At 43.8% G+C, this 14,841-nt stretch overlaps 1 protein-coding gene across 3 annotated transcripts in view; it reads right to left on the reverse strand.

Annotated features, from left to right (window-relative positions):
• The window catches only part of sema5ba (sema domain, seven thrombospondin repeats (type 1 and type 1-like), transmembrane domain (TM) and short cytoplasmic domain, (semaphorin) 5Ba), a 224,189-nt gene that overhangs the window by 91,890 nt on the left and 117,458 nt on the right, over positions 1-14,841 (reverse strand). For all 3 annotated transcript variants that reach the window (XM_037790771.1, XM_037790770.1, XM_037790772.1), the window contains exons 4-5: positions 13,135-13,234; positions 12,649-12,694 (exon numbers count right to left, since the gene is read on the reverse strand). In XM_037790771.1, the coding sequence (XP_037646699.1) occupies positions 12,649-12,694; positions 13,135-13,234 (146 nt within the window). The remainder of the gene's footprint in view (positions 1-12,648; positions 12,695-13,134; positions 13,235-14,841) is intronic.

Raw genomic sequence — 14,841 nt, forward strand, 5'->3', positions numbered from 1 at the left:
TAGCGTCCTTTTTCCACAACCCCATTACCCCCCCCGATGCATCCAGAAAAAGAGCAAACCAATCAGAGGGGAACGCTCGACTGTGCTCCGCCACACGGAACGCTGCAATCCAACAGCAGCTCACCTGCAGCATCACAGCGAGGCAGCGTGTGGGTTTTACACCTTAAAGACTCAAGCTGAACTTTTCTCCTCCTCTCCTCCTCTTCTCCTCTCTTCCTCTCCTCCTCTCCTCCTCTCCTCCTCTCCTCCTCCCGCCACACGGTGACGTGAGACGCCGGTCCGGATGAACAAGCAGCTTCGCCGTGGCGTGTACGTCCATTATCGTCTGAGAAAGCCCACACACAATACGGATTGGAGTAAAGGTCTGAATATTGATGCCCGGCCTGATTGTTCCTCACAATGGGAAAACCAGCGGAGCGACGTAATGGACACGGAGGAAGAGATTCAACGGAGGAACGAAGCTGATAGAAATGCAACAGCAGTTCCACATCAGGAGCAAATATAATGTTCTCCTGAGCAGAAATGTCACCGAGATATTTCACCAGATGGGGTTTAGAGAGAGAAGCAGGAAGGGATGGAGAGAATGAGGATAGAGGAGTAGAGGCAGGTAGATGGATGGAGACAGATAGGTGCAGATCCAGACAGTAATATGGTGTTTACATTCCTCCTCCATGTTGCTGTCATCTCTTATCTATGCAGGGATTATCTGATGGACTGACAAAGACCTCCCTCCTCCTCCTCCGCCTCCTCCTCTTCCTCCTCCTCCTGCTCCTCCTCCTCCTCCTCCCTTTACTGCTGCACACCAAACAACTAGTATTTACTCCCGTTGCTCTCGTTAAAAAGCTTTTTGATACACTTTTATCCATTTGCTTCCACACGTTCTTAACGTGAGGCCAGTTTCTAGCAGGACTGTTATTTTGAATGAGTTCAGACTTTATAGTTTTTCCACACAGATATATTTTTCTTGGGCTTGTCTTGGTTTTAAGGCCTTATAATGTACACCAGATATTATATTATAGACGTTGTACTGGCGTCTGGTAGTCGCTTTCAGTCCAAAATGGCGGAAGCGTAGCTCTGCTGCTGGGCGAGGATGTTGACATGGAGCAACCAATTGACTTTCACTTCTTGGCCATATACGTTCTCTGCTGTGCTGTCGCCCTGGAGGTATCATGGCTGCCACTGGCAACTACTGTTTAAAGGGACTATTTGTAACTTTCAGAAATGCTTGTTAACAGCGACACCTGTGGCCGTGAATTCAACGAAAGTCAGCATCTAGCTCGCACCTGCTCGCTCTACATAGACATGAACGAGCATCGCTCAACACAGTGAGGCGACACACGTCAGCTAAAAGCACAATATCACTCTATATTTCAGCTGCTTGGCAGTAATGTTAGCTGACCAGACCAAGGTCTCTCCATGAACATGATTTAGATCTGATCCTAGTGTTGGCTTTTCCTGCTTTAGCGCAGGCTGAGGCAGCGGGGCTCTGCAGCGTGACTCCCTGCTCTCTCCGGCTGCGAGCGGAGCAGGGAGACACCGGCACCCGGTCGGTAAAGAGACGGTAACGTAACTCGTTGCAGAGCCCCGTCACTTCACAAGACACGGGAAACCTCTGTTGGTCTGGAGGAGCTGCAGCAGTTATTTCTGCACAAACGTCCACTGAACATTCACTAGATATTCTCAGAGCTAAACTAACTCTTCTGCAGTGTGGAGCGAGCGCGCGTTCACGTCTAGAGGTGGAGCGAGAGAGAGAGAACGCGCGCGCTGTGTGAGTGAAGGCGAGCAGGCAGAGGAGCGGGGACGCCGGGCCACACGCGAGCGCGCATATGCGAACGCGCATGTGTCCCGACCCGGTACATTTATACGCTTAAAAAGTTACAAACAGTCCCTTTAACTTTTCATTTTCCATCTATGTTGTATTAATGTTTGCTGTTTTCTTCATGTCATGCTGCCGTGTTAATGTCCTTCAGTTGTTTACTCCGTAGTTTATTAGATCGCTCTCTATAAGCATCGCTACAGAACATGTGCACACAAGGTCAAACAAACGTATAATGTAAGATTTTTGAGGATGTCATCTTGGGCTTCGGGAAACACTGATAGACCAGATGACTAATCCATTAATCAGGAAAATGATCTACAATAGTTGCAGCTCTAATTCATTTTAGTCACAGATCAACTTTATAAAGGAGTGTTGAATAGAAAACCTGTTCATTTAGTCACAAGCAGCAACAATAGACAGCTAACCACACTTGCAACAAGCTCAATCTGCATATTGGAGCCCACTGAGCTCATCAATAAACAGCTGAGAAAAGGCTTACTCTGCACAAGTGCTATGAGCAGTTTTTTATGGTCGTTTTAATACCTTTTCTTTTCTTTTTTTGTTGGCATGAAGCTTTGTCACTGTTGGAGTCCGTCCAACCGACTGCTGTGAATCCAGGCCGAGTACAGCTGCTGTCGTTGCTCAGCGAGCTGAACACGTTTCAGAGCCACCTCTCCAGCCTGCGGGGGGGTTTTACTGTTTGATACTAACAACACAAGTAATTGCTGCATTCCTTTGTGTCTATTCTGTGAGTATTCCTTTATATAACAATATCTGCACTTTCTATTCTGCTTTTCAATTTACCGAACACGCCGTTCTTTCAGAGTACAAAATGCATCAATTCTACTTCTACAGAAATGTCAGCGAAGAGCAGGAGGTTTTAATATCGTCTTTTCACCGCTGCATATTTCTACCTGCGGTTCCCATTCTTATTCTCCTTTTCTTATTCCCATCCTCTCCGTCAATGCCGGTACTTAAGCTCAGTAAAAAGTAAGGTCAGCACATCAGTGACCCCTGTGCACGCTGAGTGGCTGATACCAGGAGTTACATTCCTCACATGAGGCTAACGCCGGAGCCTCTGACGCCTCTGACGCCTCGACCTCAGCACATAGCGGCACATCTGTGAGGGCAAGAGATAGAAATGCTTGTGCAGATATGTGAGAAATGTGCTTGGAAGCAGCAGTGTGTGAAGACATTTCTTAGCATGCCTGACTAAGAAAGAAACTACAGAGCTGTCTGACACAAACCGACAACGCTGACTCACAAAAGCAATCCAGTCAAAGACAAAGACATTAAGTACAATTCTGCAGCTCCATGGTCTTGTACAAATGTGTTAGCGGGAGACAAATCAATATTCCATCTCCGGTTAGTACCTTCCAACATACGGAAGAAAGAAAGAGCCGTCTAAACAGAGCTCTGCTTGTGTTATTTTGGATTACTTTGAAAACTACAAAAGAAGGTGAGAGAAAAGGAGGAAGGAAAAGACCGGCCGTGCATTCACTCCCATCTCAGACATGAAAAGTTTTCCCATCAAAAGATGCTGTTATTGTTGTTGTTGTTTTGGTTAAAATGAATACAGAAGTGGCGTCACTTAAGTACGGAAGTTAAATGACAAAGAAGTCAACCTTTTGGTTGAGATAACTACGTAGGTGGCGTTACTTCAGTACGGAAGTCACATGACAAATAAGTTAACGTCTGGGTTAAAATAACTACGGGAGTTACGTGACAAATACGTCAACGTTTAGGACAAAATAAATACAGAAGTGGCGTTACTTAAGTACGGAAGTTATGTGACAAATACGTCAACGTTTGGGTTGAAATAAGCCACTGTTCTGCAGCTCTGTGGTCTTGTACAAATGTGTTAGCAGGAGACAAATCAATATTCCATCTCCGGTTAGTACCTTCCAACATGTGGAAGAAAGAAAGAGCCGTCTAAACAGAGCTCTGCTTGTGTTTTTTTGGATTACTTTGAAAGTACAAAAGAAGGTGAGAGAAAAGGAGGAAGGAAAAGACCGGCCGTGCATTCACTCCCATCTCAGACATGAAAAGTTTTCCCATCAAAAGTTGCTGTTATTTTTTTATTGTTATTTTTTTCTTGGTGGCAGCAGTGGAATTGCTCGTAGCACATCTGGTATATCTGCATCCCAGTACAAAGAAAGATAAACAATCAGAGAAACAGATGACAGAAACAGCTCTCCTCTCCCTCTTTCTCTCTACCGCCGCTGTTATAACCACACACACACACACACACACACACACACACACACACACACACACACACACACACGCACACACACACACACACACGCGCACACACACACACACACACACACACCTCCCACCACCTTCCTCCTCGCCGCTGTGATTGCGGCGGCAGAGATCAGGCCGACCAGCGCAGCAGAAAGACAGAGCATGTGGGTGGACTGCAGTCAGACCACCACCAGCAGCACTAATACCAGCAGCTCTACAGCTCACAACAAACAGACGGAGAGAGAAGAGTTTAAAAATGAAAAGAGAAGGAGGGTGAAGGACAGAGACAACAAACTCTAAGAATAAACAGCAGCATCTGATATTCACAGAGTCGGCTGTGACTGAGTAGGACGGCTGAGCGGCCCCGCTGTGAGCCTGCTGCTGGCTGATGGAGCATGAAGTACAGTATGTGGATAGAGAGCAGGGTGCTACTAAAGGGCATTATAATGTCCAGGTGATGACCAGGGCTCTCAACTAGCTCCTTTCAACATCCTCCCAAAATCGTCCCATTTGAAAGGTTAGAAGCTAAAGAATAGGAATAAGTCGTAAGTAACAACAAAAAAGAAAATAAGATTTACCGGAGAATACATAAATGTACAGGGAGGAAAAATAAACATCATTTATACTTCTATTAGGAGAGAAGAGAAGAAAAATAAAGGATTCAAATAAATAAATAAAAATAAGATAAAGTTAGAAAATAGAAATAAAATAATAAAAAAATATGATAGGAATAATAATAAACAAAAATAAATAGGGGAAAAAAAAATAATAATAATAAATAAATAAAATAAAAATAAAGAGAAACAAAGTAAATAGTGATAATAAATCACAACGAAAATAAATAAATAAATAAATAAATACCAACAAATATGAATAGAAGAATACAAAAATTAAAATCGTTGTGACATTTTCATTTAATTTAAAATCTGAATTTCAAAGGCAATATCACCATTAAAACCGAGGCCCCACAGACAATGATGCAACTGAATGTGTCCTACTACAATCTGACTACAACTGGAACTACACATTTGTTGAAAATACACTAAAGTATGATATATGTTATAAAGATATACTCAGGCGCTCTCCAGGTTTTGGTTTCTTGTTTTCATGTTGACTGTTTACTGGGAGTTTTACTCTATGGCAAGCTGCTTTAACATTTAATAGCTAGACAGGATATTCATTAGAGGGATCTGCAACGTCATTTTGCCTAGTCAAAACTCTAACTCAAGATATCCATAACTCTACTTTGACTAGGCAAAACTCTGATTTTAGATATCTGTAATTACATGTTGGAGTAGTACGATTCAAACTAAGTTTGCCATTCATGTTTATGAAGTTTGTCATAACAGATATCTACAACTCAGTCACAGATAACCTCCTGTGGTAGTTCCCGCTCCAGTAGGAGTCTCCAGGATCACATTCTGCCATGATGACACATACAGACTTACAAGGTGAAAACAACAAGCGACGCTGTTGCGGCTGGTCAATATAAGAAGTGCACTATATATATATATATAGTACATACAGTATAGACTGTGCAGAGGTGAAGAGCAAGTCTGACTTCATAGTTTATCATTAAACAATCACATAACGGCCATGATATTAAGGTACTGCTCCTGGGATTCTTCCTTCATTCAGTTCAGTACAAAACGAAGCCGACTGTACATCATCTGTAAGGTTCATCCTGTAGCTCCAGAGTTATTGCATCCTGACTGTTGATGTGGATTTGAAGGTCCTTCAGTCAGCTTTTATACATCCTGTTTATCAGTGAGGGAGCTTCAGTAAACTCAGTTCAGCTGGACAATTTGGTGATAACAGTTTGTTTGCTCGTGTACTGAACATCTGGACTCCACAGCTCTCCGAGGAGAGACGACACATTGAGCATCTCATACAGGACGTTAGTGAGACATTTCATCCGTCCCATGTTCTCTAGGAGCCGGTAAAGGTAGTCAACTAGAGATGCAGCGCTGCTGTGGGACATGTCCGACTCTCTGCTGTGGGACATGTCCCGCTCTCTACAACACCTCTCCAATGCACCTTTACAGTATGACGTCTGCTTCAATACTCTGCTAAGTGTCTGCTGCTGCTGCTGCTTAACAATAATGCTAATTCGGCAAAGTTTTAATGCTGCACTGGTTACAGAAAATGAGCGCTGCGTCTTACGGTCCCTCCGCCTCACTCCCCACTAACTAGCCAGCCATCCATCCATCTCTGGAGCTGCGTCTGCTCCTTTTCTGGCGAACTGCGTCCGCACTTTATGACCCCATTGACATGTGTTGTCACCATAGCAACTAACAACAAGCACCATTGAAAACACCGGACACTGAGAACAAAAATAATATCAATATCACTGTTCATTGTGTAAAATATTAATGTCCATCAAGTGCAATGTTACTTCCTTTTCTGTTTTTTTTAGCTTATTTTACTTATCTTATTTACTGATTTTACTTTATTGTTATTCTATTCGGCACTGCTGCTAGAAATAGTACTTTTTATTTTATACATTTGAACTTGTTGTAATTTTGAGCGATCTCTGGTACAAGGATTTCCTTCGGGATTAATAAAGTTCTATCTTATCTTATTTTCTTTTGTACTCGTCAAATGACCACGGAAAACAGCTCAATGTCCGTTCTACTCCTATTTCAATGGTCAAAATCATTAACCACTTTTGAAAACGGGGTGGAGTGAAGTTTGTTTGTCTTTGTTTGCCTCTTTACAACGCTGCTCTCACGACTTAAAGCACTTCAATGCTAAGCATACTTTACTTCTAGAAGTCAAAGCCTCATTTGAAGGCAGCAGCAGCCGACTGTGAAAGTTAACGGCAGCAGCGACACTCAGAAGTGGACGGACCTGTAGAAATGGACCCGGCCCCCTGAGGGACGCAAAGCACGACTGGCTTTACCTTCAAATACAGGTGGGCCATTGAGAGGAGGCTGAAAGTCACACTGACGCTGATTGATTGAAAAGAAACCCAGAGAGGGGGGGGGGGGGGGCGCTCACAATGCTGCTTTCTCTGCTGGACCGGTCGGACCATTATCACGTAACCACACACCGCTGTTACCACCATCACCAACACCCCCCTGCCCCCATTATAGTGTCTGCTTCCCTCTTCTTCACTGTGAGGCTATTACAGATCGTATGTGTGTCATCCAACGGGCTATCCATGACGGCACCACATTAGAGAGCCGGCCCAGACCGATCCGTCTCACACCTGAAGCCAAAACAAACAGCGTCTGGGTGCCAGCAGAGGAGATGGAGGGCTGCATGTATGTTTCTCACATCAGACTAGTGGGCCAGTTCTGCAGAGGGTTGTGAAGGTGGACCATGCCAGAGGGGGGGCGGTGAGGAGGGGGCACCGAGGTGCTGATTCTGGGTCTTTTAAAGGCTCAGCCCGGGCCGTTCTGGACAGAACACCTGCCACGGCCATTAGTGAGCAGGCAAGCGTGGAGGAATGAAGGCGTAGGCAATCAGCGGAGAGAGAAAGAGAGAGAGGGAGAGAGGAGGAGGAGGCAGACGAGGAGAGCCGGGGATAAAGAGGTAGGCAGCAGAATGAAAGACGGAGAAGATAACAGGAAGAAAAGGAGCGAGAACAACAGTGAAGAATCACACATGCAGAGCAGAGATGAGGACAAATGAGAGAGCAGAGAGGAGTGGATGTGAGAGTGAACGGCTTCCAGTCTGTAGATGTGTGGAGTCGTAGAAAAGAGGCTCCCTGGTGTGCGGCAGCTAGCAGGACGTCTCCGTGGAGAGCTTTCAAAGCCTTCAGAGACCGGCTCTTTCTCTACCTGCTCGTTGTTGTGATTTTATAGAGGGGAAAGCAGACTCTGGGAAAGCGCCTGGAGGTTTTCAGTGAATAAACAAAAAGGACATTTCCCTACAGTCTGATGCTCAATCATCACATGACAAAGGAGAGATGGTAACAAGTATGGAAGGAAGCCATGACGAACACTTAGCGGTGTTGCACGTGGTCAGTAAGTGGAGCTGGTTAAGTCGGCATCGATGCAGACTCGCTGTTGGAGCGTTATAACCCACTTCCACTCCCCGCTAACTAGTTTGGGATGGCACTTGATGTGGCGGAGCCTCCACACAAACACACAAACGGAGTGGAAGTGGGTAGGCGGAGGGTGAAGGACCGGGGTCAGCAACCTTTACTATCTAAAGAGCCATGTCATTGTGATGAAGGTAACACAGTTTATAGTCTCAGTATATAGTATATAAGTCTAATGCAGTGAGGACCAAAGAGACAATGTACTACGGAGTATTAGGACCACACTGAGGGAAAAAACATCTGAGATTTACAGAATAAAGTCAGAAGTTTACGAGAAAAAAAGAAAATAACACGTAAAATGAATAAATGAATAAATGAATAAATTAATTAATTAATTAATAATATTTTGACTTTATTCTTGAAATCTCAGCTTTATTGTATTTCCTCAATGTGGCCCTGTGTAGTGGTTGGTTTGGACATATAAACACCTGGAGAACCTCCTCTGTGGTAGTTCCCGCTATTTTGCCATCATGACACATGAAAAGATTCAGTCACCTGATTGGTAATCTCCACCTCTATTATCATAAAAGAGTGCAGGTGATGACACTCACACCTGTCCTTACAGTGTACATTAGTACACTAAACTGGGTGCTGACATGGTTCCCTGGTGATGTGAGTAAAGAGCTACGCCTTAATGAGGAGATCGGAGCTCAGACAGCTGAAGTGAACTCAAACAAACAACCCCAGAGTGTGAAAACAGCCTCAGCCTCCGACAGGTGGTTGTGATATTCAGGCTCCATATCTAAATCTAAACCCAACGCCTTCGGAGAAACCAGACTTTGATGTGGAAGCGGAGGCTCGGACCGGGGAAGTGGGAGATTTGGGTTTGTTTTCCATTCGGTTATACAACTAAAGACAAGGGAGTATTTTAAGATGCCGCCCTCCTCTCGTCTCTTTGGACAGCGTGAGCACGGAGGTGCAGCAGACCCTCCTCTCTGCTCCACCGGGCAGTTTGTATAATGTTCTCGTTGGTTTCAGCCTCTTCAGCATCACAGACGACACCTGGAGTGAAACAGGAACAACCTCATTTCTCCCGATAGATCCCGATAAGCTGAGGACGTGTGTGCAGAGACACTAGGTAGCATGTATGTGTGTTTGATTCCTGCATGTCATGAGGATGTTAAGATGGCAGATGTGTTTTTCAGCACAAAGAGAACAGCTTCACAGAGAACAACACGACGAGGGTGAAAAACAAATAAAAACCCACATAAGTCAACTTCTCTCCTCCAGAAGCAGACAACTAGGACACGCAGACAAAGGACGCATTGATATCGGCGGTGACACACGGGTGGCAGCTGTACACATCATGTCATTCAGTCGTGGCGGCTGTGAAAGGATGACTTTGTCAGACGGAGTCGAGTCTGCTGATGTGCTCTCGTCCTGTAGCGTCAAATAATGCACGTCTTTGTCCGTGAAATAATAACGTAAAGCTGCAAATGTAATGCTTAAAGGGGCAGTAAGTAAGTTTTTACACGTGTTTTTTATTGCCAATGTGTGAGCAGGTTGTAACCTAATCTAAAAAACGAGACCTCCCGTGACTTTCTGTGTTCTCCTTTACTTGCATACTTTACACTCCCATCTCCTTCACTTGTATACTTTACACCCCCACCTCCTTCACTTGCATACTTTACACTCCCACCTCCTTCACTTGCATACTTTACACCCCCACCTCCTTCACTTGCATACTTTACACCCCCACCTTCTTCACTTGCATACTTTACACTCCCACCTCCTTCACTTGCATACTTTACACTCCCATCTCCTTCACTTGCATACTTTACACTCCCATCCCCTTCACTTGCATACTTTACACTCCCATCCCCTTCACTTGCATACTTTACACTCCCAACTCCTTCACTTGCATACTTTACACTCCCACCTCCTTCACTTGCATACTTTACACTCCCACCTCCTTCACTTGAATACTTTACACTCCCATCCCCTTCACTTGCATACTTTACACTCCCACCTCCTTCACTTGCATACTTTACACTCCCATCCCCTTCACTTGCATACTTTACACTCCCACCTCCTTCACTTGCATACTTTACACTCCCATCTCCTTCACTTGCATACTTTACACTCCCATCCACTTCACTTGCATACTTTACACTCCCATCTCCTTCACTTGCATACTTTACACTCCCATCCACTTCACTTGCATACTTTACACTCCCATCTCCTTCACTTGCATACTTTACACTCCCATCTCCTTCACTTGCATACTTATAAGAGTCAAAAGAAGTGCCGTTAATAACCTTAACAGATATATAATGCAATGTGCCCTGCGGCGGTAGAAAACTTAGTCAAAGTGAAGAGGAGACATCCTTCAGTCATCTGAAGCTTGGTAGAAGCTGAGTGCACTGTACTGTGTGTGTTATATAAAGAGTGCTTTTCTTTACTCAGTGACAGTGATATACTGCTTTAGATTACACAGCCCCACAGAGAGTCGGGGGATTGTCATTTGCAAATCCTGATGCAACCGTATGGCAACCCCTGTGCCCCAGAGCCAACACCCCCGGCTGTACCACAGCTACTCTACAACACGACACCTCCGCAAAACACACATCATGCAAGTGTCTATGTGCAACTCTACAGTTTAATTACATCCTCTGCAACATGGAGGATAATAAAACAACACATTTATGCTGATTCTTACCTCAGCAAAGAAACTCTTTCTCCACAAGGAAATCCAAACTGAATAAATATCCCTGTCATTAACTTTTACAACACATCAGTGGTTTGGTCATATCCCTGATGTGGGGATGATTTTTCACATTTCTAGTAGAATAAGTCTGTAGTTAGATGGTCATTGTGGCTCACCAGATGTAAAGCATCACCTCCTGAGACTTCACTGACAGAAAATCAAAGGAAAGGGATGTCACATTAACAACAACAAGGTTTTATTGACATGTGACGTCCTCTTAACGAGGTAGGAGAGCACCACAGCAGAAACAAAGTCTATAAAACCAGTCAACAAGGTGCTCAGAAGCTAAAGATTTTCAACTGGTGCAACCACCACATGTATAGGTAATGTAAGAAGGGATCTTTAAGAGTTCAAAACCTCCAAATTCATTTTATATTGCTGTAAATTGTTACCTCTGGCAAGGACATTATGTAGGTTATGTTTTAGGTTCGGCAGGATTACAGAAAAGCTACTGGAAGGGTGTAGCATTGGCCAAAGGAAGAACCCATTAAATGTATTTCATTAACATTGTGAGACAGAGCGTGGCCTTGGCGGAGGTCTGCGCTCTCCGGCTGGCCTTCTAGTTATTGAATGAACCTCACTTTTTTACCCAGCCCATCACAATGGAGCAACAGGCGGAACAAATACCACAACAACCAACCATCACATCCTTCATGTAGCTACAAGTGCATCAACAACAACAACAACAATGGAGGAGTTAATACACATAGACCGGCGGTCCGTTCTGTGTTCTGCATGTAACAATAAATGAGTATTTAATTAGTTTTAAAACTGTCTTCTTTGTCAATTAAATAGCAACAATATACCCAATAATATCAATTAATTAAGCATATTAAAATAGCACTGAAATCAGGATCAATTCAGTAATTTGCAAAAAAAAAAAAAAAAGGTAATAATATCGGATTGTTGAGCCAAACATTATCACCACAGGGGAAATGGCACACTACTACTACTACTACTACTACTACTGCTCCTACTACTACTGCTTCTACTACTACTACTACTACTGCTGCTCCTACTACTACTACTACTACTACTACTACTACTACTACTGCTCCTACTACTACTACTACTACTACTACTACTACTACTACTACTACTACTGCTCCTACTACTACTACTACTACTGCTTCTACTACTACTGCTGCTCCTACTACTACTACTACTACTACTACTACTACTACTACTACTACTACTACTACTAATACTACTACTGCTCCTACTGCTCCTACTACTACTACTACTACTACTCCTACTGCTCCTACTACTACTACTGCTGCTCCTACTACTACTACTACTACTACTGCTCCTACTACTACTACTACTACTACTACTACTGCTCCTACTACTGCTTCTACTACTACTACTACTACTGCTGCTCCTACTACTACTACTGCTCCTACTACTACTACTACTACTGCTCCTACTACTACTACTACTACTACTACTGCTGCTGCTGCAATTAAATCGCATACTTAAGGATCCTCTTTACCGCGGGAATATGAGCCAACATTAATAGTTTATTAGAGTAGCATTTAACAACGTACGAGACGCACCACAGAAGTAATCCTGGCCAGTAACACATTCCAACGATGTAATCCACCAAATCACACTTCTGGATGTTCTACGAATGATTAAACTGACAGAAACTGGTTCAGTTAAAACGGCATAAGTAGCCGATATCAGCCGGTTAATCAGCTTTTTCCTGCTCCAAATCTTCACTATTATATCAGCCTTTGAGAATCCAAATGGGTTGACCTCTACTCAAAACCAGCAGACATTAACGTCCTCAACAACAGAGAAGAAGAAGAGCAGCCGGCCTACCTGTATCAGCGACATGTTGCTGAGGTCCAGTCTGAACAGGTGGTTTCTGGGTCGAGGAGAGAGAGGAAACATAGAGATAAGAGAGTGTGCACAACGTGACACGACTTTATCCACAAAATATGAAGTATGAGAGAAGAGACAGGCCATTTTAGCTGCTGTCAACTTAAAGCAAAGCCGATTAAAGGCCACACTGTGACCGTCCGTCAGTCTTAACATATTGTTTTTAGCTCCGTGTGAGTGGTGCATGAACTACTGGTTGCATTAGTGTGTTTTTAAACAGGGTCAAATCAGACAGAACCAGAACACGCTGCTGTGACATCATGACATATTTCTGCTAAATCCGAAGCTCGACCGGGTCCAACGAGGCCATTTAAGAAGCATCATTATCCGAACAACCGGCACGGCGTGAGTGAGTCAGAAAGGCTATCACGTCCTCAGTAATGTGCTTTGTGAGGTGAAGAGCTGAGTGGATTTAAGGTTCCTCACCTGGCACCCACAATCAGCTCATTCCTCGTCAGGTCAAGGGTCAGCTGGGAGAAGTCTCTCACGCCGGAGCGGGAGAAAGACGAGATCCACGGACTGAGAGCTGAGAGAGATAAAGAGAGAAAGAGAGAGAGAGAAAGAAAGAGGTTAGCAAAAGCTAAATCATGTCATAGTTCATGAGATAAAAGCAGTGACATTTACAGACAATAATATATACAGTATATAGCAGAGGTACGACCAAGTAAGTGTCAAGTCTTTGCACTCTAATCCCAAGTCCTAAACAAGTCATAATGCACTCTCCACCAAATGCAACGTCAGTAACATAACGTCAGTTCTTCATGGTTTTCTCCTCAAACTTGATCGGATGCTGTCGGATTGGTTCAAACAACGTGGGTCTGGGGAGTTAAACCTGCAGTAGGCAGTAGATATTTGGCAAAAATCCCATAATAACCTTTCAGCAGATTGTAATTCAAGTGTTCTGAGAGAAAACGAGACTTCTGCTCCTCCTCATGGCTCTGTTTTCAGGCTTTAGAACATCTAGCCCGTGACGGGAGACCTTGACCAATCACAGGTCATTTCAGAGAGAGTTCCTATTGGCTGTGCTCCGGTCATGTGACTGGAACTTGGCGTTCCTTCAACAGATTTCACAATGGCGGCGGCGGCGTCACAAACGTTCTCATTTTCCAGCTAAACCGTGCACTACAAGATGATTCTGAGAACATCTGAGGAGAGATATAGACATTAACGTAACAGAATATTGATTCATATTTGATCAGCGCTGCCTAGTTTGACCGTTTGGTCGGAGTTCAGAGTGATTGACAGCCGGCTCTCATAGACGGCAGCTAGACAGCAGACCTCAGATCAGCTCTTACTGCTTGTTTTCCTCCGGTCTGTGAAATCCTGCAGATGCCGTTAGGAGCACCGGAGGACACAGAGGAACAGGATTTTTTCAGGATACCTGTTTCATGTACTACTGTCAGGATATAACGACCGTTTTCTAAAAAATAACTTTTTTTAATCATATTTGCCCCCATCTGCCTACTGATGCTTTAAGTGTAAGATAATCAAATTCAAGTCCCAATAATATTCACCAAAAATAAAGACTCCAGAGTTCAACGAAAAAACCCTTTTCATGGATTCAGCAAGAACCAACAAAAGATAGAAATTCAGTTTGTTCAGTTCATTTTGAATCCTCTTCAAGTCAAAAGGCTCAAGTTCAAGTCAAACTCACGAGCCCCTGGTGTTAAAAGTCATTTTGTATTATGTCACGTAGAGTCTAAAGTAATCGAGCACATCATATTTGGTGCTTTGTGTTGGCGTATCTTTCGTGGCAAATGAATATTTGATGGTTTCAGTTTCTCAATGTGAAGATTTTCAAATTTTCCATTTTGATATTGTTTTAAATTGAATATCTTTGACTGTTGGTCCGAAAAAACAAGCAAACTGAAGATGTAATGGACATTTTTTACTATTTTCTTTACATTTTCTAGACTAATTAACTAATGATTTTATGATAAAATGATCACTACAGTAATCTATAACCGGAGAAACGACTGGTTGCAGCAGCTGTAGTGGTAAAAAGCTTCCTGCGTCCCCCGCAGAGAGGGACAAAGCTGTCCAGCACCATCAGACACAAGCTCCTGATCCAACCTAACGCCGGGACAAACACCGCTCTGCGTGGCGTACGAGGCTGAAACCTCGGCGCTGTTT

This window comes from Sebastes umbrosus, chromosome 13 (genome assembly GCF_015220745.1).
Source record: "Sebastes umbrosus isolate fSebUmb1 chromosome 13, fSebUmb1.pri, whole genome shotgun sequence".
NCBI lineage: Eukaryota > Metazoa > Chordata > Actinopteri > Perciformes > Sebastidae > Sebastes > Sebastes umbrosus.